The sequence below is a fragment of the Phaethon aethereus genome (genome assembly GCF_964289735.1).
Source record: "Phaethon aethereus genome assembly, chromosome: 8".
Lineage (NCBI taxonomy): Eukaryota > Metazoa > Chordata > Aves > Phaethontiformes > Phaethontidae > Phaethon > Phaethon aethereus.
In genome coordinates, this window is record NC_138584.1 from 19681979 (window position 1) to 19706587 (window position 24609).

General features: G+C 36.6%; 1 protein-coding gene across 2 annotated transcripts in view; it reads right to left on the reverse strand.

Annotated features, from left to right (window-relative positions):
• Positions 1–844: 844 nt before the first annotated feature.
• Positions 845–24609, reverse strand: part of PRKACB (protein kinase cAMP-activated catalytic subunit beta) — a gene marked incomplete at both ends in the record, with an annotated part of 71211 nt that continues 47446 nt past the window's right edge. For both annotated transcript variants that reach the window (XM_082002663.1, XM_082002662.1), the window contains 9 exons: positions 845–970; positions 5534–5698; positions 7776–7898; positions 10156–10251; positions 12528–12654; positions 13194–13276; positions 14271–14369; positions 18084–18212; positions 19179–19240. In XM_082002663.1, the coding sequence (XP_081858789.1) occupies positions 845–970; positions 5534–5698; positions 7776–7898; positions 10156–10251; positions 12528–12654; positions 13194–13276; positions 14271–14369; positions 18084–18212; positions 19179–19240 (1010 nt within the window). The remainder of the gene's footprint in view (positions 971–5533; positions 5699–7775; positions 7899–10155; positions 10252–12527; positions 12655–13193; positions 13277–14270; positions 14370–18083; positions 18213–19178; positions 19241–24609) is intronic.

Consider the following 24609-nt stretch of genomic DNA (forward strand, 5'->3'; position numbering starts at 1 on the left):
AAATGCTGGTAAGTTGACTTGGTTAAATATGGTCCAAAATCCAGACCAGGTGGAATTACTCCCTCTCATGAGACTGTAAGCTTTCCATGGTACAGTCTGGTTATGGCAATTTACCTACTGCCTAGGTGGGAAATACAAAGGAAGAAGGCAGTGACGAAAACTGCAGGGATGTAGAAAACCAAGGCACGGGGTCTAGCTACTGTCCCCTACTTAAGCCATCCGATTGATTCTACTGAATTTTGGTCAGTCTCCAGGAAGAAATGTTTTTAAGTTAATTTAGCAGACATTTATATGGCGATAAATACTACCTTCAAAAATGCTAAAAATGTTGGCTAGGTTTAGTCTGAGCTACTAAAAAATTATTATAAATTGTAGCATCAGACACAAGACAGACAAGAATTATTGGCTGGCACAGACTAGAAGCAACATTTATCTTTCACTTCAGTCTAAATCACACTAGCCGCAACACCTTCCATTTCACTCACACAAATAATACATTATTCAAAATAAAATGGAGCATTCTTGGGTAAAAAACTACTTCATTTTAAAGGGGGAAAATGAACAATACACAGAAACAAAGAACGACAGAAACCAAAGTTAAGTAGGAAAGTGGTCTATTATTCTGTGTTACTGCACAAACAGTGCTTGCTTAATTGTGCCTAGTTAGAAGGGTTGGTGCAAACTGCACACATGGAAGATGGCAATAAAGACCTCAGTCAGCTTTGTGGAATGAAGTAACTAGGTAACTGTTTTGACATATGATGGTCTCAGCTCCACCTCATCTGTTAACAGAGTGCAAAGATCCCAATGTGAGCCCTGATGTCATCTTGTCCTCTTACTCCTACTAAAAATCAGCAAATTCTTTTGCACATTTTTCTGTTAGAGACGCACGAATATCTTCTTCTTCATAGTCATCAAAGTTGCTGGTATCTCCAGGGCCTCTGCACTTTGGTATGAACGGAGCTTCTACCTGTATTTGGCGGGGGTAGGGAGGGGGGAAACACATGAAATGTTATCAGCCTAATACCTTTAGATTTAACACTGTGATAATGAGCACAACAATATTCCCATTACTCTTCAAATCCTGCCAAGAAACCAAGTAGTACAGTGAACCAGTTGAAAAGTCGTGGCACAAATAAAACCAGCCTAAGAAGGTGTAGGCCTAGATGTATGAATGTAAGTTGAAAAATACTAATCTCTCACTGACAAAGATCAATAAAAAAAAAATTACTTCTACTTCAAAACAAAGTTTAGGTCTGGAGAAGAGAAGGCTCTGGGGACACCTTATTGCAGCTTTTCAGTACTTAAAGGGGGCTTAATACTAGAAAGATGGGGACAAACTTTTTAGCAGGGCCTGTAGCGACAGGACAAGGGGTAATGGTTTCAAACTAAAAGAAGGTAGTTTTTGACTAGATATAAGCAAGAAATTTTTCACAATGAGGGTGGTGAAACACTGGCACAGGTTGCCCAGAGAGGTGGTAGATGCCCCGTCCCTGGAAACATTCAAGGTCAGGTTGACGGGGTTCTGAGCAACCTGATTGAGTTGAAGATGGCCCTGTTCAGACTAGATGACATTTAAAGGCTCCTTCCAACCCAAACTATTCTATGATTTGCTTCCTGCAGATGAGACCCTGCTCCCTCAGCTCATCAGCTGCATGGTGCAGCTCCCAGTGTGGCAAGGGCTGCATGTAACAGTTGCCTGGTCATGGTGGGAGTAGAGCGATTGCCATCAACACTACACAAAAATCTCAGGGCAGTCTGGAATCCCTCTCCTCCTTACTTACTTACTTCTCCTCTCCTACTTACCAACAGCTGTCTATTTCCAAATAGAAACTAACCTAATACAAGTTGGAAACAATTTGTTCTGCATCTCCTACAAGGTTCCTCCCAGGACCTTGAGTGAGAAGTGAAATCCTTCTCAAAACTAGGCCACAGCTGAGAGACCAGGAATGACTTCAAGGGGTCACTAAAAGATTTTACAGAAAGCCAGTGCAGCTCTAATGCTTTAATGATGGAGAACCCCTTCTGGTAAAGGCCACCTGCACATCCTCTCAGATGCACATATATACTCGATTAGCTTTGAGGTTCAGTGCATCTCATGTCAACTGTATGGTAGTAGGCCATTCACACTCAGGTATTGGAGCCAGTCGTTTTCCAGGACACCCTTAACTGCTGCTTTTTAAAGTTGAGGGAACTTGCAGCTTCTTGAGGTTGACCTTACAATAAAATCCTTGGGTCTACAACTTAACAGTCTCAATCTTTCTGTCCCAATTTAGTGCACTTCAGCCTCTACTCATCTTGGAAGTTAAACTAAAGATGCCATTAAATGAGGATACGGGTCTGCACAGGGACATACTGGCTAACAGCTTATGCTGTCCCTAGAGTCAGGGGGAAAAACATAAAGAAAAAAAGAAAATAAGAAAATAAAGGCGCTGTTCCCAACTTGCAGATAGTGAAATGCTATTTTAGGGAACAGACTACTAAATTCCACCTTCAGTCAGCTAATATTAATTCAAATCTTAATCCTTCTAGTCTATCACACCTCAAGGTTCAAAATTAAGCTTAATTACTTTTAAAAATAACCTAAATTTTAGAATCAGCTGCATGCTGAAAGAAGGAATAAGCAGGGTTTGGGGTTGATGGGAGGCAACGATGAAGAATGGATGGTACAGAAGGAACCAGAGAGAATGGAAGACCAGAGAGAAGGAGAGAAGCCTACTGCAACAGGTCTTGGACAAACTGGAGTTGGAGGCATGATTATCAGTACCGCATTCCTCTTTTTCATTTGACAGGTGCCTGATTTACCCACCTTTATGGTAAGCAAGATTATTGAGGTGATGCAAATTTAACCTGGAAATGCAAAGTAATCAGACGAGTATCTCTCCCTGGGACTTTGCAAGGAGCATGTGTGCCAGAGGCAGCACGGTGGGGAGCCAGATAAGCAGGGCAGGCATGGCTCCAGCTGAGGCAGGGGATCAGATCACACTGTGCAACCACGGAACTGCTCCCTGCCCCAGGTAGATTACCGAAGACACGGGTATGTGTGTGAGGAAATCAGTAAATTAAAGAGGTACAGCACAAACCAATGCAAATTAAACTCTGTTGACTTTGGGTGATAACTCTATATACCCGCCAGAAATAACACTAACTTTCTGCATTTATAGACTGTGCTACAGTTGTCATATGTGTATCCTTTTGTTCCTAAAACAATACACGTGTTTAGGTGATTTATCCTGAGAGAATACACAGTCTGTGTATGTACCTAGCCTACAAAGCCACTCATTTACCATTACCTGAATTCTGTCCCTGTGTCTTCTCAACCTGATTTTCAATTACTGTCTTGCAACAAAGCTTAGAGCACAAGAAATATCTTATTTACTGATGGAATTTTAGAACATGTTCAAATGAGATGCCTCAGACTTTTTCCTATTATCTTCACTAAGGAAATCGCTAAAAAGAGATTGCAGGAGATTACACTGGTTTATAATAGAAATACCTGTTTGGCCCTAAGTACAACCATATTATCAGGCAGTATTTTAATAAAGAGCTGTGCAAACACACAAAGAAAACAAGACTTGATCTTATCTGAAATATTAAGTAGTTGACTGGTTCACTTATGACGGTAGCATAACAAATTATTCATATTACATTAGCTGCTAAGGAACACTGTTTTTTCAGGAAAATACATGCTGTGGTAACAGCCACTGTGAAAAGCTGGTATAAACAGTTCATAAGTTTATAGCTGTATTTCTACGACTGCCTAAATGATATTACAATCCATGCTGTTGTTTCAGACCCTTAGTATTACAGTATTTATTCCTTATAATTAGAAGCTTCAGTTTTCACAATCCTTTAAAACTAGCAATAACTATTCTGACTTTACTACTTCACATTTAAAAATATTTCTTGTTTCTGTGAAAGTAATTCTCTACAGCAGTACACTAGCAATGCTAAGAATATTTAGCACAGTATTAAAATGTCTGATTTAATATTATAGGGCCTGGGTGTCCCCAGCCAGCATACTGGCGAATGAAACTCAGTGCATATAAATCTGCCTTGTAAACAGGCATTAGGAAAGCAAAGAACAGATAATTACAATTCTGCAATGGGGAATCTTTTCTTAAAAACACCTACACTTAATACAAAGAATATATGATGTGTTAATTGTACCCTGTCTTCCAGTAATTAATACATTAGTGAATACTACAACAACTGTACTGTCAGTTTGTGTAGCCAAACAACCAGTTTCTTTTTACAAACTATTGTTGGTATTTAGGTTTGGCCTTTAAAATACTGCTGTTACATGTCATCAGCAAGTTCATGTCTCTATAGTCAAGACTGTTAGCATTTCAACAATGTAAACCAATTCCTTCAAATGTTATCGCTTAACTCTAACCTCTTCACCAATATCTAGACACAAAATTATTTCTCCACCCGAGTCTTCTGGGATACCAACAATTAAGTTATTTTAGTCTTTTACTGTTGTCTATTGAAAAAACTGCAAGAATTTAGTGGCTGCATTTAAGAGAACAAATAATTTCTTAGGAATCTGTTTCTAGTAACTCACTAGTCTACAGATATTTAACTTTGACTCTACCTTCAGTGGGAGAGGGAGCCTTGGAGCTACCAGAAGACAGACCTAGACTGAATTGTCATCATCCTCATCCCTTTCCCCAGCTTCCTCCAGCTCTGCTTCATTCATCCTGGCAGCTACTAATGTGCTCCCATCTAACCGACAGGTTAATGGCTGCTTGTGCTCTGACAATATTCCCAATTGTCTCTGTTGCTTTCATTCTCACGCAGGTCCTAAGTTCATAGCGCAGACTGGATGTGGACTTTCTAAAAGCCACGTTAAAAGTCATGTTGGTCAGGCATGAAAAACCGTTCTAAAAATGCCAGAAAAAAAGCATTCACCAGGGCTCTTCCCATTGCCACAGTTTATGGACCTGTAGTCAATTAAGCATAGTGTCAGAAGACAAAAACTCCTCAGTAGGCACTAAGGATTGAGTAGATACTCTCTACAGCTGATCCTGTCCCAATCATAGATAAAGCAAGAGCAAAAAGGAGGGAGCATACTTCTTCAGCAGAAAGAGAAAAGCTCTAGCTTTGACTAGAGCTTCTCCACAGAGTCTCCAGAAGCACAGTCTGATTGCTAAGAACTAGCTGGAAAGGAAAACAGATTTCTCTCTGCTGTGGAGGAGTATTTATAGATGCCACTATAACAGGGGTTAAATAAAAAGCTAGAGAGGCAGGAGATGGCTCATTCTGAGATATTCCAGAAATAGACTAAAGCACAACACGTGTTAAGAGAACATGAACATACACAGAGAGGTCCAGGATAAAATACCAACAAGAAACAGACATAATTAACCAATATATACTCTTCAAAGTCTTAAAGATTAAACTACTTTCACCTTTTCTCATTTTAATGAAAAGTGACAGATTTAGGAAAGCAAAAAACAAACAAAATAATTAGAAATTTTACTTCAACCCCTTAAAGACGTGTAATAGTTTTGATCTGGAAGGGTCTTACCTTTCTCTGATAAATGGCAATCCAATCTGTAGTTGCAAACCACTTGTGATTCTTTATGTCATTTACACCATTCTTGAGATTTCCATATCGTTTGGTCAAATCTACCTGGAGTAAATTTCTTAGAAGATCCTTTAGGTCTGAACTGAAGTGTGATGGGAACCTTACCTAAAATTATACATCCGCAACATTAAAAACAATATACAAATTTGATTCTTCCCCCTGTGAAGTAAAACAACGTTCATACAAAAGGAAACATTGGGGTAATTTTCTAGTCTTCATCTACAAACAAATCAAGTCGGAATGCATGAAAAGAGAGATGATTATTGTTGCACATGTATTTATTTCACAGAGCCTTTATCAACTTGTCCATCTACCATATTTTTGAACGGAGAGTTTTTAGATCTGATTGAGTTGGGGAAAAATATTAATTTAATGTAAGAATGATATAAAAGATAAACTTAACTTGGTGTCTCACCAACACATCATCTCGAGGCATTCTCAACTGTTTACCAGGACCAAATTTTTATATTAGATGAGAGATATATATACACACACACAGAGGAGATACAGTATAGTGTATATATAGCCTATATATAAATATATAGATATGCTCTGAAATAACTGAACATTCAGCAATCATATATGAAAATTCAATCTGTACTATAATCTGTTTCTGATAACTAAATACCCCAACATCAAAGGTCTTACATAAATAATACAGCACTATTTGAAGATAGCACACAAATGAGTGACTGGCCAATACAGTTAATTCAAACCTGGCTAAGAAATATTTGAAGATTATTCATGGGATGCAATTACATAGGGTGTTACTAGCAAACACTCTACTGACACCATTTGAGATGGTAGAGAAAAGGGGAAAGGAACAGACAGAAAGGTGTATTTGTCATGCCCATATTCTCAGCGTTTGACACTCTCTATATTCAGCTGATCAGTTATGATGCAATTGCAGAACTTGGAATAATTTAACATAAGAACACGTTGTGAAATCAAGAGGTCTGATCATTGATTCAGTTTACCTGTCAATATGACGCTATTGTAGTACATAAGAAATTCACAGGTTTTAATGTATATAATACCTAGACAGCTGAGTAGTAAGGAAATATTAACTCAATTTTTTAAGTAGAGAAATAAGTGCATGAGGTACATTAAATGAAAGACTTCAGGTTATAAAGGAAACACACTGCTAGCTGAGGACTGAATGTTAGAGATTCCAGAGTTCAAGTCCAGTGCTGTTTCTGCAATCATCCATCCATGGAATCATTAAAAAAAGGTAGATGATCAACAGTACAAGTGTCAAGTAAATTACATAAAACTGCAAAAAAATGCTGGGTTTTTTTAGTTTGCAAGATAAATATTTTTTTTTAAATTGTATCTTTGTAAATGAATCCCATATATTTGTGGAAACAGCTGAAGGGTCACAGTATTACAGTCATTCAAAAAGCAACCACCTTCTTGATTTTAAATAAGGTTCTAGACAGGAATCTCTCTCATTGCAGTGTACCACAGGGCCTACTGAGGCACTTCCCTTGATTAGAATTACAGAAGTACGTAAGATGTGGCACAGCATGTGTTACACAGCGACAAGGAAGAGAAGAATCATAGCAAATCAGGTGAGCATAAAGAAACATGAAGAGACAGCACTGGCTGGCAGGAGAAACAGCAGAATGATCACATTTTTGTGCTATCTGCCATACTAAGAGATATCCATAAAAAACAAAAGGGAAAAGTTGGAAACACTTTTTAAGAATTTTACACAACAGTGAAAGCTGAACAGAGTGTTAGACATGTCTTGAACTACAGGACTGCAGAAGTAAAGAAACCTGCTATGAATTATGGAAACTCTTTAGAGCTTCTCAAAAGCTACAAAAATGTTTCTAGAAAAGAAACTAGTTAGGCAAATTAAGCGTACAGCTAAATAGTTGTTAATGGTTGTTAGATCATTTTTATCCAAGCATTAAAGGATATAATACACAATGTCTGTAAATTTAAGAACTTGCATTTTAAATTTGAAAGCAGGGAATAGATTTTTAGAACCTTGATTTTTAATTTTACTGTAACAATATCTGTACTTAAGAAGTATTCATTAAAAAACTTTTCCCGTATTCTTTCCACATTTCTCACCGTCTAGTAGCCAGTAAATTCTACACCTACTCCACACAAAAAACAGGTTCTGCAAAGACAAACAGCTACATCTGTGAAAATACACAGAGCCTTCGCTCACCTTGCCAGACACAATCTTCTCATAAATTTGAATGGGCTGATCTGCAAAGAATGGGGGATATCCAGCTGCCATTTCATAGATTAACACTCCTAATGCCCACCAATCCACTGCCTTGTTGTAACCCTGGATAAAATGAGAAATACCACTGTTAGTACCATTTCTAAAATACTTTAATATTTTCAATATATATCTATCGAGTACAAAGAAAGCAAATGCATTATTGTTTAATACAGACTTACAATGTAGTTCAAACTGAAGCTCACAGATTCCAACAGCAATATACTTAAAACCTAATACAGTGATGACAGTGAAACTAATAAAAGCGAAAAGTTTTGCACACATTCCTGTGCTGAGTTTCAGTGATGTCTTTACACTGACATGAGTCCTGAAGTGACAGAAATGGGCACAATTTATTTATTTACTTATTTAAAATAAAAATAACCTTGTTACAGAATGATTGAAACTTCTTTCAAAGCTTAGGGAAATTTCATTCAATACAACAATACTTTCTATACTGTATACTATCATCTTTTTTTGCTTGATTATCTGTATTTCAGAACGCTCATTTTCATATTTTCATATTGACCCCCAGTATCAGTACAGGCTGTAGGATGAACGGATTGAGAGCAGCCCTGCCAAGGAGGACTTGCGGATCCTGCTGGATGAAAAGCTGGATGAAAAACTGGACATGAGCCGGCAATGTGCGCTTGCAGCCCAGAAGGCCTGGGCTGCACCCAAAGTAACGTAGCCAGCAGGTCAAGGGAGGTGATTCTGCCCCTCTACTCCGCTCTGGTGAGACCCCACCTGGAGTCCTGCATCCGGCTCTGGAGCCCTCAGCACATCAAAGACACGGACCTGTTGGAGAGGGTCCAGAGGAGGCCATAAAAATGGTCAGAGGGATGGAATTACCTCTCCTATGGGGACAGGCTGAGACAGTTGGGATTGTTCAGCCTGGAGAAGAGAAGGCTCCAGGAAGACCTTATTGCAGCCTTCCAGTACTTAAAGGGGGCTTAACAGAAAGATGGGGACAGACCTTTTAGCAGGGCATGTTGCAATAGGACAATGGGTAATGGTTTTAAACTAAAAGAGTGTAGATTTAGACCAGATGTAAGGCAGAAATTTTTCACAATGAGGGTGGTGAAACACTGGCACAGGGTTGCCCAGAGAGGTGGTAGATGCCCCATCCCTGGGAACATTCAAGGTCAGGCTGGACGGGCCTCTGAGCAACCTGATCTAGTTGAAGATGTCCCTGCTCATTGCAGGGGGATTAGGATGGATGATCTTTAGAGGTCCCTTCCAACCCAAAGATTGTATGATTCTATGATATTTAGTAAACTAGCCAGGAGAGCTTAAAAGTTTAGTTAATTAGCTGTTACAGAGTCATTTATAATCTGATCTTTAAAGCCTGAACATAAAAGCATTAGTAGATCCTATTTAATATTAACAAAGACAGAAAACCCCACCAACCCCATCAATTTTATATGTGTTCTTTGAAATCTTTTTCAAAGCTCAGGGCTAAGACTCAGTCTTTCCTAAAAAAATCTACTATGGAGAATTTGTAGACTCATTGCAATTTCTTCTGCTTCTTTAGCTGCATAGCAGCAAAAAAGCTGCAAATAATGAACATTTTCTCCCCAAATAGAAGTATTTTTGGTTTACTTTTAAAGACCTGCAAAGGGTATTTAATTAAGCCACATATTAAATGCATAATTCAACATTATGCATTATGATTATTTATATCATAAATTCCATAAACTATATGGATATTTTTCCTTTGCAAAACATTAAGGTCTACAGTTGAATATACGATAAATAATACTTCCTCTGTATTCTAACACTTAGTGCAAGTACTAGACACAAACGGATCAATGGTAAGCTTAGACTGCATGTACTTTATGTATAAAACCAGTGGTTTGTAATGTTTGATTTCATGTAAAGTGCCTTAAACCTGAAACACTCTATTAAGTCATTTGATAACTACTGATTCATCCAATATACAGTTCTTTTTACTTCTGGAGCTCCTGTTCTAGTCCATCAACACTTCAGAACATAATCACTCAGATCTGCTGTTCTGACATGGATGCTAGCTAAATAACCTAATTACAGATTCTTTAGATTCCTTCCCCCCCCCCAAGTTACATGGCAAGCTTATGTAGAAAGTTCTGTACAGTTATGTGAAAATCCCTGCTTTGGAGTAAGTTTTAGTATACTAAAAAAATATTTACAACACAATGATTGCATTTTGTGTAATTCATAAAGAGTTGACTAGTCAAGACTTAATTTTTGGAATTATCAGCAATTGTTTATCCCTCAGAGTTTAATAACTGGGTGGTAAGTTTCAACTGCATCAAATGCATGGCTGAATAACAAGACAAAGTACCTTGCTGAGAATTATTTCAGGTGCCAGGTATTCTGGAGTCCCACATAACGTCCAAGTTCTTCCTTTTACTCTTTTTGCAAAGCCAAAGTCCGTGACCTGTCATCAGAAAAAAGGAATTGACTGTAAGTGCATTTCTACAAAGAAATTTAAATTTAAGTACTTTTGAAATATTTTGGAAAGCTATTTTACACCGTGGAAAAATTTTGTTTCTCAGATCACATAGTATCATATAGTCAGATGTAGTCAGTACCCAGTCCTTCTGATACTTCTATAGTCCTTCTATACTTCTTCAGATAGATAGAAGGTTTCTCATGATAAAATTAATAAATAACACAAAATAGATATTTTCCCCCCTCACACAAGCTTCTATTTATAACTTAAAAAATCAGCAGGAACTATGGCTTACTAATCTTCCACATGTACTGAAATTACATTAATAATTTTTCTTAATACTTTTCACATCAGACTGTTTATATTGCTGTAAGCTTAAAGAACATGACTACGAACAGGATATTGATCTTTTCCTTTAGTTAACAAATAAACTAATCACAAAAAGGGTCAAGTTATCTGCCAGTCTTGTAAATTTAGAAGTTTACTGCCTAAGTATATAAAGGATATATGTGAAGTTAGTGTGGGAATAAAAAACGTTAAAGAGGTCTTCCAGTAACTCCTGATTCTGAATATCTTTGATAGCATCGTCAGTCAAGCTTGTTTATTTGAGGACTGGGGAGGGGAAATGCAGCAGTAACTGTTTTCACAAATGGCAAGCTCTTGGTCATTACAGAGTCTTTATTCCACTTGTCATGTTTTCTGCATTAAGTTTTTAGAACTTTGCATGTGATATCATGCTCTCCATGATTCTTCCCAGACCATATTGTGGAATACATATGGGAGCCAGGGAGTTACATGTGAAATTCTGGGATCAGTTTCAAGCTATCAAGTCTATGCTTGTTTTGGGATCTGTTTCTTTTGCTTCCTCCTCCTTGGTATGATTTTCAACCTATTCCCCGAGAAAACATACTGTACCACAATGATAGTAATTGCTAATTACATAATAACCTGTGCCAATGTTTCTGATGCACTAGTGTCACAATTAAACAAGACAAACTCCAAACTATCAAGGCAGCTTTGCTGCATTTTTGGTAGAAACAACAGCAATCACAGCTGGAACTGAGCAGAGAGGGTGATGTGCTGACTAGACAGACCTGCTTCAGTCAGCAAAGAATCATTTCTGTGTTTGTGAAAGCACATTTGTCTATGTAAGAAGAATGCTGCAGAATGGGACAAATGGTAATTGCTTTAAAATTCAAAAACAAATGAACAGAGTTTCTAAACAAAATTTAGGTGGAGCTGCAGTATCAACATATGAACACAAACACCTCTCTGTTTAGAAGCAGAAGTGAACCAACCTCACATGGGAAGAGTGAGTGCTGGACCCATCATTTGCAGTTTGCTCACCATCACAAACACATATAGTCACCAATTCTGGAGTAAGCCATTCATAGCGTTAAGTAATGGTGCTCCCCAACCACATTAATAGAACTTGTATTTCTCTTATCCCTACAGTGTTATTTTATTCTCCACGCAAAATTATTTTACAGTTAAACAACGTAAGATATGAATCCTTTCCACTTCTCTCAAACATTTTAATTATTATTTTCCTGTTAGATTCTGCTATGGCAAAAGGTGACACAATGAGGAAAGAAGTGCTTCTGTAGTTTAAGAACTGCAAAGCACTGCAGAGTGCTTGTTGCTGTATACCGCCTTCCCATTTGCCATTTAGGTCAAAACCATAAGAGCTAAAAGGAAGATGAGAAGGTGCCGTGAGAGACTGTTGTAAATCCAAGGTCGTCACTTACAGCACTGCAGTTCTGATCTGATCTCAACTCAGCTCTTACTCCAGATGTGCTAAGAAGGTTAGGACCCTCCAGAGGCAGGATTCATCTGACTGAAATTAAATACTACACTGTCTATGTTGACACCCAAGATGGTTATCCTAAACTACTTGCATAGACAACACAGAGAACCAGACATTTTAGGGCACCTTTCATCTTGTTCTAGGGCAGACGCGTAAAACAGGTCAGATGAACATAGCCATGTGATCACCTACTTCTCACCACAGACCCCAAGGGAAATCTTGACTACTTGCTCAGCTGCAGACAGCTCCATTGTGCAAACTTAATTTTAGTCAGAGGAAGTACAATCCAATGGTTTTACCATTACTAAGCAGTAGGACATTTTAATGTTCCCTGAATACATGCTAACATGTCAACCAGCTTCAGATCATTTATTCTAAACGCATCTGCTAGAATTACCTAACCCTACACTGTGAGACAAGACTCCAGTCCCTAAATACATGAAGAATATCATACCTGGATGTATCCTTGCTGATCAATTAAAAGATTTTCAGGCTTTAGATCTCTGTAGATGAGGTCTAATGAATGGAGGTACTCAAATGTTAGCACTATCTGAGCTGCATAAAACCGTGCATGAGGTTCACTGTGAAGAATTAAAAGAATATTAAGTATCCCAATGCTATGCTAAGATACCGAAACAACCATGTAACTGCCAGGGATAGACAAATTAAGTATCTTTTAACTGGTTCTTTTACTGTGTAACACGGAAGAAAAAAAAAAGATTTAAAAAGCAAGCATTTTAGAATTGATACACTCATTCCCTAAATTTAAGTCTTGCAGTTAAAATACACATGCAAATCAAGATGAACATATCCCACAATACATAGCGTAGACTTTTAATTTTACTTTTAGAAACTATCATCAATTTTGGTGACAATAGGCATAGGAATTCCAAGATTCTATCATGCATAAATAACTAGTTCCTGCACTAAGTAATTGAAAAATAAGAAATAATCACAAGTTTTTCATTGCCTGACTAGTTTAAGTCCACTGAAAGAGGTGTAATTTAAATGCACTTATCCTTAAGAATATTTTCTTCAATAGTAACAAATTTTATGAAACCCTATTCCCAAATTAGCAACAAAAGCCTTTTTAAAGGAATTATGTCATTAATACTCTTACCTGAACCTTCCGATTCTTCTTAGATGTGAAAACATTTCACCACCAGGAACATACTCCATTACCATGTATAAATTAGAATTGTCCTAAGGAAGCAAGTAAACACACAGAAATACATATTAGGCATGCTATAGTCTCTATAATTCCTAGATACCATGTATTTTATTAAAGAATGAAACTGAAAAATTGTAGCCATCCAATGACCTTAACAAGTATAAAGCAACACAGGTAGAAATTATCGAAAAAGTGCACACACAAGTGACAAAAGAAGCATCATATACCTCAAGAAATCTATTTCAAAGTAATTAGTGAGTTCCTGACACAGAAGGGCATATAAGTGACCTGAAGGAAGAGAGGATGAGATGCCTACTGCAAGACAAGAACTTGCACACTTAAAAGTTCAGAATTGACAGCCTGAGGTCCCCAACAGCCCCAGCCCCAAACCTCAAAACTGTAAAGATTGAAGTAGAACAAGTTTGTTCATTTTAAATGGTATTAAAAAAAGAAAAGAAAAAAGAAGGAAATATATAGAGGGCACACATCACTCTAAATTCGGAAAATAACCAATATCTTTCCAGACTGACTAGGATATATTCTCATGAAATCAGAAGCTAATCTCAAAGTTCTTTTCCTTCACAGTTAACACTGCCATTAAGACCTGTCTCAGGTATAAATCTCAACCAAAAATCCACAGAACAATGACAAATTTACCATTCCATATATCAGCACAGAAATACATCCTTTGGTTTCTCTCAAAGACAGAATGATGCCTAAAAGCTCCCTGCTGTACAAAAGCTAGTTTCCCTCTGAAACAAGGGAAGTCTCTAAGAGTTCTATTTCATTTTTATTTATTTATTTGGAGATATCCTTTCAATCTTCGTGTGCTGGATTGGAGTGTGTGCAAGCGTGCACACAAGAGCTGGAACTCCTGCTCAAGACCTGGCAACAGTGCCAAGTGAAGCATCTTTGAAAACGAGAATACTTAAACTATTGTATTATAAAAGTTAAATGCTTTAATACCTAAAGTTTGAGCACGTACTTCCCTGAAACCCAAACAACTACTTTCAAAATAATGATTACCTTAAAAGAATACTCCAGTTTTACAAGGAAAGGAAAGTTCACCGCTTGTAATATTCTCTTCTCATTCAGTGTGTGTTCTATTTGCTTCAGTTTGACGACCTAGGAGAGAAAAAATAATCTTCAGTTTAAGTATGATGTTTCATAGTTGTTGATAATTTTTTCAGTGTAAAACAACTAGCTGAAAGCAAGCTTGTAATTTAACAGATATTGAAAAACATTATGGATTACTAGTACAACAACAGTGCTGAGAAGGGATTAAAAAGTAACGACATTTTAAAGAGTAATACTCATGCAATACAGTTTGCAGATAATTCTAGAAATAGTGTTTCTTACTACATGCTGAGTATAGGAATCAGCAAGGAAAACATCTCTTTACGTTTTCTTAAGAATCACCTGCATTTGTAATGGAGATACTTTTGCAGCAAGATGATAGTTCAATAAAATCCATTCGTTCTTTGGACCCTTAGCTAAGAAAGGCAGGAAATTGTGTCAGACACATTTAATTATGAATTTTGTTGCATGTGAACAGGAGTAAACTGACTTATTTTATATAGCTCATACATTAGTAAGGAGAAGACTAAGGAGAATTCAAAATTTCCATCTTTATAAACAATAGTTACTTCTGACAGACCTTTCAATGGGGTTTGCTTTTCTGCTTAGCAAACCACTTAGCAAAAGTATCAAAAAAATTAAACGTTACCTTCTTATAATCCATTATAATGTTAAGCTGCTAACAAGGCAGCAAGTGGCAGATTTCTGATCATTGGTCTCTCAGTAATTAACAATTGGCTTCCTTGTATTAAACCCCAACACTGCATAATTAATTCTTTCCTTTTTACTTGATCCCTATTGCACAATTTATCTATATCTTACTTTGAGAATGGCACAATTTCCAAGTAAAGTTACTCCCCCTCCCGTGAAACAAGGAGAAAAATGTACAAGTGATCAAAACAAGTCTGTTTGTACATGTTCAGAAATCAAATTTAACTGCTATAAATAACAGATAAGCAAGATATTGCAAAGCTGACTGAAACTGTGTTTAAATTTAACTTTCAGATACAAAAGGTAGTACCTATTAAAAAATTCACTACTGTTTTGAAGTAAAATGTCATACAAAAGAAATAGTGAGTTAAAAATATTAAATCTCTTTTGAATCACAGATCTTCAGGAACCAAATAAAAATTTTGCTCAAATCACCTCATTTGTGTGAGTTGTCCCCGTCATCCCTAAAAAGCTATGATACTGGAATGATCTGGGCCATCAAAGCAAGCAAGCTAAGGTTTTAGTTTGACATTGTGAAGCATTGAGCTGCAATGCTAAACAAGACTTAACCACCCTTCCTGTATCTTCTGCTGGTTAGATACTGGAGGGTGATGGCAGCAATACCACAGGCTGAAGCTGCTCTTTAACACTTCATAATATCAAACTGGAGCCTCAGATAAATGGCTTTGCTCACATTTAAGCTCAGGCTCAGGGCATGTCCAGTGACAGCTTCCTGTAAATCAAATGATATCTGGTAACAGCAGATTCTCCAACAGCTTGTTTGTGTCTGAGCTTTTGTTAACAATACTTGCTTTCCAAAAACAATTACATAATGAAACTAGCCAAGCAATGTTATGTTACAGCCTTCCTAAATCAAGGCAGACAAATAAAGGAATAGCAACCCTACACACAAAACCACTGGCTACATCAATTACTGTTTTTTTTTAATATCCTGATGAACCAAGCATAAGACTGGATAACAAAGGGACACACAATATACTTTCTCTTGTTTCAAGTAAAATGTAAATGAAAAATTATAGGCAGCCTCCGTATTGTCTAATTTCAGACATCTGTATGTTTTCTATAATATACAAACTGATAGAAATAAACCATCTCCTATTTTTGATCAATTAATAGATGTTACTAATATAACACTAATATATTTCTAACAGAATACAGAAATATATAATTATACATGCTTTTTCAACTCAACTTAGTTAGAATGTATTTCATAAAGCAACGCTTGGTTATAGACAAAACCATCTAATTTTCTAATAGAAGACTGACACCTGGATGCAAACATCTTAAATCCTGTGAACCTTTTACGGCAAGTCCAGTGTAATTGTTAAACACGTGAATTTTTGCCTTTACCAGATAATTGTATAGCTATAACTTTCCAACTTATTTTAGACTGAGAGGTAACAATGAGTTTAAATTAGCTTTTTTTAAAAAAAATTCTCAGACTATTTTTATGGGAGCTTTCTGAAGTAATAGATAATCTCCTGAATTGCTCCAGTGACAAGGGCTCAGGCATTAATGAAAAATGGTTCAAAGAAAAAACAGCTGAAAATCTGAAATTTGATCATGGATCCTCTGTGTAGCAGTGGGATGTTCATCATGCCTCTAGTTACAGCAATGCTCCCCTCAGCATTCCACCAACCATACTGAGGTAACGATGGGTTATGTGGGTGGAAATGGTCTGAGCTGTTTTTCAGTTGTGCTATGTTGGAATGTATTTTTAATTAAATTGGATATTTCTAAAAATAAAAGTTTGAAACCATTATTATAGGAGAATGCTGAAGTTGTGAAAAGTTGAGTTTTTCCAAGTAAAAAAAAAAAAAAAAAAAACCACAAACCCAGAATTGACACTAAAAGGTAAGTTTAGTTTCTTCTTGTCTGACCATCGTAAAGCAGTCTTTATTTAAATGACACATTATTCAATGTCCAGGACCCCAAATCACATGTAAAGAATACTTGAACTGCAACTCAGCAAAACCAGTTTGATTATGTCACTGCCATATTTCCATTATATAAAATTACTCAGGAATGTAATAATGCCTAAGTGCAAGAGTCCACACTGAGGCAACGCTGACTTTCATTTTGTCATTTGCTGATTATTAAGTTCTCTTTGCCAGATTAATATTTTCTTAATAAGATTTTTGTTATATAGCAGAAAAGTTATGTATAGTGCCTTACAAAGTAAGAAGAGCTCTTATATTGAGGACCTTAGAATCTAGTAATCTAAATAATGTACTTCTGATAAACTTGTCAAAACCATTAAAAACTAATGGTATTGATAAATTCCTTAAAAATACTTCTTCACATTCCAGAATTCTTTTTTATTTAAAATTTAAGCTTCATCAAATGAGACTGCTTACTTAATCTAGGAGTAATAAGCTGTTTAAAAAAAGTCTGGTGTAAGAATACAGATTCAGACTACAACATTTGAGTTTTCAACACAGAAAGTGTCTATTGTGACAGTTGTTCTGAGAGAGAGATTACTATTCTATCTACGCACTTACTATATATGCAACAGGATTATTACATAATCATGCATCCAAAAAGTAGTACCTCACGGGATCAAGAAAAGAAATTATTTTGCCCAAACAATTTCTTAAATTATTGTTCACAAATGAAAATTTTGAGAATTGCTGGTCCAAAGAGTCTTCCAAAATTTTGAGCTACCCTGCAAAAGGGTATTTATTTATTTATTTAAACTACAGCACTACATTTTGCTTTTGCCAAAGAATATATAGGCCACCTTACAACAGCTAAGCATGGCATTTAATTGACAACATTTTATTAATGCCTTGGACACTACTTAGAGCCTCTTTAGCCTGCCATTAATGTTACTGGCTGTTGTAAGAATTCTACACAATCCCAACATCTGAATCTGTTGGCTGTAAAAGAAAGTCAAGTGCTTAAAGTGTCATCAGTATCCAAGTGCAATAAGCAAAAGCACAGTAAGTGCAACACAGCTTAGCCAGTCAACAGATCTTTGTCTGCATGAAACTCTTCTGTACCACAAAAAACACTATAAATGACACTAACCTTCTGTTTGTCCAGTATCTTCATAGCATAATACTGTTCTGTGGATTTATGTTTCACCATCATAACTCTCCCAAATGATCCTGTTCCAAGAGTTTTTTGCCTCTCAAAATCATCTAGGCCAGCTGTATTCTACATGTACAAGGATATAATGACATTATTTACAATCTAATAGCCAAAGACAATTTTAACTGTATGAATTCAATTCATTTATGAAAGAAAATTGACTAAAATTACATTTATCAAGGACAACTATAGAGAACTATGCTCTTGGTATAATTTCATGCCTGTCATTTTAAGATGAGATTTAAAATTGCACTCATTAAAACAGAAGAAGACTTAGCTGAATTCTATCAACATTTCTATAATTTGTCCATACAGATGACACATGCTTAGTAAGAAACATATAGCAATAAACAGATGATGAGTTTAACATGCAGATAAATAACCCCCTCATGTTTCATGAACAAGACTACCCGAACATGCAAAAAACCTCAAGCTCTAGACACAGTTCTAGATGAGAGTTGTCTGGAGAACATATTGCTGAGTAAATTTTCTCAGATATTCATTACCATAGAATTTCAAATGCAACTTTAAAAACAACAATGAGCCTTCCCCCAAACCCCAAACCCCCAAGTTTGACTTTTAAAAGATTTTTCTCTAACAAGCTCCTTAACCTGCTCCCAAGCCCCATGCAGCAGACTTAATACCCTTAATTCCCCTTAATACCATGGGGGAAATCATTAACGGGGTAAATTACAGATGTGCCAATGCTTAGTGTTATAAAAAGCCAGCTAGAACATGCCAACAGATTTTGAGTCTTGTCACATTGATGGTGAACACCATTCACAGTAACATAAACCTGTTCAGTATAAGCATTTCATCAGCTCAAATCTGGAGAAGACCTGAGAGTCTTTACTGATGAACTTAAAATGACAAAACTGACATTAAAAATGGAAACTCCTTTAAAAATTGCATTAAACTTACTTCTGTTTTCTGTGCTGCTCATTATAGACTGATAACACTTCGATAACATTAAAAAAACACTAAAAAAAACTGCAATAGAGAAAATTATTGCATGCTTAAATGACATGATACCTGAGGTGGGCTTTCCCATTTTCTTAGAAAGTCTTCTTTGGCTTTAGCTAGGAACTCTTTCACTGAAAACACACAAAAAGGGTACATTTTAATTAATGTAATTCATCATGGATGCAATGGAAATGCTTTGTTAACAAAATACGTAAACTTCATTATCAACTTCTTTCTTCAACTCGTAATATGCTATTTTCACCATTATGAAAGCAAGCACCAATGCCTCTATAAATTCTACAGTATCTCCAGGTGACTTCTAAGCTTTCTGGAGTAACTACATCATTCTACACAAATTACTTAACTACACCAGCTCTAATAACTCACAATACCGTATATGCAAGCAGGCTTTAGGGTGATGTAAGATGTTCTTGATTCAACTGGGAAAAAGCCACAAACACCTGACATTTACAAACAGCCATTCCACAAGGATAACTTTTTGTCTATCTTTGTTAAATAAAAGTTACATTTTCTTTCAACTAATTGAGCGTAATGTCAATCTCATTGCTTTTTCCCCATCACCTTTATTTAAAGGCTGTTTGCAAGCTCAAGTACCAAACGGACAGCATTACTGCAAGCAAAGACAAAGCACAGGGCTACAATGACACTGCACATTAGGCATGCCCACAGTCAGAGAATATGTATTTTTAATATTGATTTTCCATTGAAATTGAAGGAACTGAATGACAGCAAAATTCCAGATGACTGTTTAAAATGTGCACAACATAATTTGTTCAGATCACCTCTCAGCTGTCCTGTATTCTGAATATCAGTTACCAGCCAGATCAATGCAGATTACTTAATGCATAATCACAAACAAGAGGTGTTTCAGACATCGCCGTGGTTCTGAGTCACAGAATCAAGAAGAAAATACCATACTGTGTTTGTGTTCTCTCTATCATTTCACATAATATAATAGTGGATCTTCTGTACTGTGACGTTCTGCCATGAGCAACTTCTAAAAATATTCAGGAATGTGCCAAGATTATTCTGGTCACTGTCTAGAAATATGTTTTAGCAACTGTATTTTACTTTCTGATGGTTGTAAGAAATTAAGTTTATAAGGGGTTGTAAACAATCTGATGAATCAGAACTTTTTTGTACTTTCCAGAGAATACTAGTGTCTACACAGAGAACTTTTAAAAAAATGCTCTTGTCACACTTCTATTACTGGTACAGTTACAGCAACAGTAAAAGCAGTGGCAGCCCTCGAGAAGGCTTGTCATTAATTTTTTTCTTTTCCTTCCCCCCTTGCCCTCAAGTGCACTATGGGACTCAACTTTATCACCAAATACTCAAGGAAGGTTTATGGCTCCCACCGCCACTGGCTCTGATGGAGCAACATCAATATAATCAAAATTTAAAAAAAATTGTCCAAACTTCTGGCAGACCTCAAGGTTAGAAAAGTGTTTAAAGCATGATATCCACTCAATAATTTTATTTTAAGAGAAACAAGCAATATCAGTAAGGAGGAACATATTTATTACCCTAAACTTATGGTTAAGTAGAGTAAGAAAAACACTGTTTGTATCAAGGGAACTATTTTAAATTGCCATTAAAATTTACTGAAAGTTAAAAATATTTTAATGGGTAATTAGTAAAATGTTTGACATATTTATCCTGTGTGGGGAAAATATTTCCATTGTTTTTAAATTATGGGGGTTACTCATGTAATGACTTATAATGATCCTAATTTGAGAAAAGGACAGGATTTCCTGTTGCATGAAATAACTTCTCAACACAAAAAAGGGAAGCTAACAATGTCCAAATTCATGCCTGATGATTCTTCTTCCATTAGGAGAACAGAGAGACTTGATAAAGTGATGACTACTGATAAAGTTTTTAAAACATCAATGTATGTCAAAGTAACACGAACATTATTTTCTTTTAATGACAAGAAAAAACCTAAGATGATCATTAAGATTACCAAAAAGCTGAGCCTTCAAACTTAAGTGGCTATAGCTTAAGAAATGAACGTTAAATTTAACACCATATAGCACAACCAAAACATGAAATAATTGGTTCCATTTTTTTCATGTTATTACAGTACATCTTAAATATCCCTCATGCTATCTCCATTGTTCATATAAATAAATATTTGAAGTCTCCACATATTTTGCACTGAATTATAATTATTCAATATTTCTAAAAATGTATCATGACATTTACATGTAGTCATCTTTGTTCTACTTGTGGAATAAAGAATGCTGTTTATGGAAAAAAAAAAAGCTATCCAGCTGGAAATATTCAAATTGTGGAAGCATGAGGAAAATATCTCATTTCTAGAACATCACTAAGCCACAAGCTCGCCTTCAACAGAACTTATACTTTACTTTCACTCTATTTTCCTGGAAAGCAATATTGAAAATGTATTTTCAAAACAAAGCTACCTAGTGGCACTTATATATCTTAAAATTGCTATCATATTTTGTTGTGTGGTTTATTCAAATTACTGAATAATGAGAAAGTGGGTCAAATTGTGCCTAGTTCTCATTTTCAGAAGTCACCTGGGCTCCTACTCCACAATGCAATTCAGCAGCAATTCAGCAGGTGATTTCAAATAGATTTTAGGCAACTCAAGTGCATACGTTTCAGTCACTTCTGAAAACAGGACTTAGAATTTGAAACAGGATAGGTACTTTTGAAAATTATCTCTCAATCACAAAACATTAGCCCTTACTATGGGTGAACACATTTAATTTCTACTTTTCAAGTGCACAACCAATATTTGCACCAACTGGATAGTAGTGGCCATTGGTATTATTGTGATGATGCAAAAAATTAGATGATGGCTTATAAGTTTTCTTCAAGTGCACATTTTTAGTCACTTTACATCGTTACAATGTGACTCTTGTTTGCTTTTCTAGTCTTTAAACTGTTCCTAGAGTCTGACTTTGGGCACTAATGAAGGAATGAGCATACCAAAAGTCTCTATAGGTTCCCCAAGGGTTTGCAGGAACATTCACCCACACAGATGAGATGGAGAGAGGAAAGAAAGAGAAGAAGAAAAAAAAAAGTTTTATGCATTTCCACAACAAACACATAGAAAACACAAATACATTCCACCCTTCCCCCTCCCCACTCAAGAACGGACCCTGTAATAAACCAGTCCTTTCCCACACAGACAGAATGACTCATGCTAAATCACAGAACGTTTGAGCAAAGAAAAGAGAAAAAAACCCCAAAGACAGCTAAATTCAGTATGAAAAAAAGATGATGCATCACAGAAATAAGCACAGCTTACAAAACTTCAGGAGATCAAGTTGGCATCTTTAATAATTATTCTATTCCAAGATGCACACATCCAAGGAACTATCGCTAACAAAAGTGTATCTATCTTCATTGCGGCGTGCTGGATCGCAATAAAACCTGTAATCCGGTGATCTTCCCACTACTTAGCGCTTTGTTCCAAAAGACAGCATGTGTGAATTGCATGGCATGTGGTGGATAGCACGGAAATGGCAAGCAGTCTCCAAAAAAATTTCACAATCAAATTTCAGTCCTGTTACCCAAAAACAGCAACACCCCCCTTGAAAAGTCTGAACTGCGCAGCTGAAGCTGCTGCGTGCAAGCTGGAATGCATATGGGAATCCTGTAGGGTCGCCATACAAGTATAGTTTTATTTTGTAAGACTGTCAAAAAAAAGAACCCAAGAAAGAGATGTTGCTATACAGGTTCCCGTAAGCACTGAAGAGCAAGCTCGTATATGGCTGAGCCAAGCGAAGATAAGGATGCAAGGAGTGTGTGCAAGGACCAGCAAACAGACCCTATTCAGACTGGTTTCACTGGTACAGCAGAAGTTGGAGCAAAGAAGCCTGAAACAAAAGGAAGAAAAGCTGCTGCTCAAGAAAGGAAGGTGCTGGAAGGAGAGGGCAAAACAGGAGTAACAGCACTGGCACAATGAGGGCCACAGCAGTGGTCAAAACAACTGGAAGCCTGAGGAAAGACACCAGCTGCAACTGGAGAGGATGCACAAGTAGTCCAGAGATTAGGTAAGCACAGACACACAGCATAAACCCAGCTCTTCATGACCAGCAAGAGCAATTGTTGGCAGGAGAAGCAAGTTATGCAATGCAAACACCCAAAGCATATAGTAGTAAATCTGGGGAGATTCAGAAAAATGTAGTAAGAAATGGGGTAATGGCCAAGGAGTTACAACGGAAAGAATTGAAGCAGTTTTATAACTTCTGCCTGCTTCAGTTCAAACCCTGGTCAGAAGAAATGCTACAGGTGCACACACAGCTAGCCAAACTATAAGCTATCCCCTTGTGTATCACAGATGGCCTGAGCCTGGGCCCACAGAGATCTGTACTCAGAACCAAGGCAACATGGCGATAAGCTGGGAAGTCTGCTGGGAAAGACTTCTAAGGGAAGTGGAACTCCAGATCAAGAGGTTCCTCGGTAATACTGGCATACAAAGAAGTATTTAAAAAAACAAAACCACAAAACAACAAAACACAAGCAAATGAAAAAACCCTACCACACACAAAACCAGAAAACCCCTGAACTCAACCCCAAACAGCAGATTTGTTATCAAACAGTGTATTCACAAAATGCATAATATTTTTGTTTTATTAATTAACTTTCCTATGAAAAGTTAGCAAGCTTATAAAAAATTGTTAACAAATGGTTTATGAGTACTATAAAGACTACTCTGGCCTCAAACACAGTTTAAGAGTGAGTGAATCAGAGGAAAGCTCTTGAAAAAAAATTAAAAGGTTTAGGACCTCTCAGTTGCAGGAGTGCAATGACAGCACAGGGAAAGGCTCCATCTGTGGATGCAGCAGTCCTGAAGAGTTACCATGAATTACTTTGCCTTTCTCCCACCTCCCACATGCACTGTATTTGTTATTCTCAAGCACATCTCCCACAAGAGCCAGCAAGCCAGAATTTTTTTTTTGTTAAAAAAAAAAAAGTATTTGGATAGGATTCATGGCAAGAAAGCAAGAACTGATTAAGACTAAACATTGGGCACCACTACAAACCCCCATCTGCTGTGCTAAATGCCAATCTCTGCTTGGTATTTAAAATGCCCTTTATCAAAATACAATTCAACTTCTGTTCCAAAACTGCAATATAATCACTTGAAGTCTGGGCTATTTAATCAAATCCTCAAATTTCCTTTAATGGAAAAAGGAATATGTATGAAGATACTCCGGTAAATATATGTGTATATTTCATTTTTATAAAAACAATGTTTATAGCCTTAAACATTATCGAGATGTATATAGTTGCCTCAGTGAAACCTGTGGTTATGGTACCAGATTTCAGAAGCAAATGGGAAGCATACAATTCAAGTTCTAAGTTCCACCCTTACACCAATAACCTGTTGTCTTAAATATCTTTAAATTTCTCTTTTGATTAGCAGGAAAAATATCACAAGGCTTACAAGGTTCTTCTACCCTGGCAAGTCTTTGAAAATAAACACAACTAAGTGTTA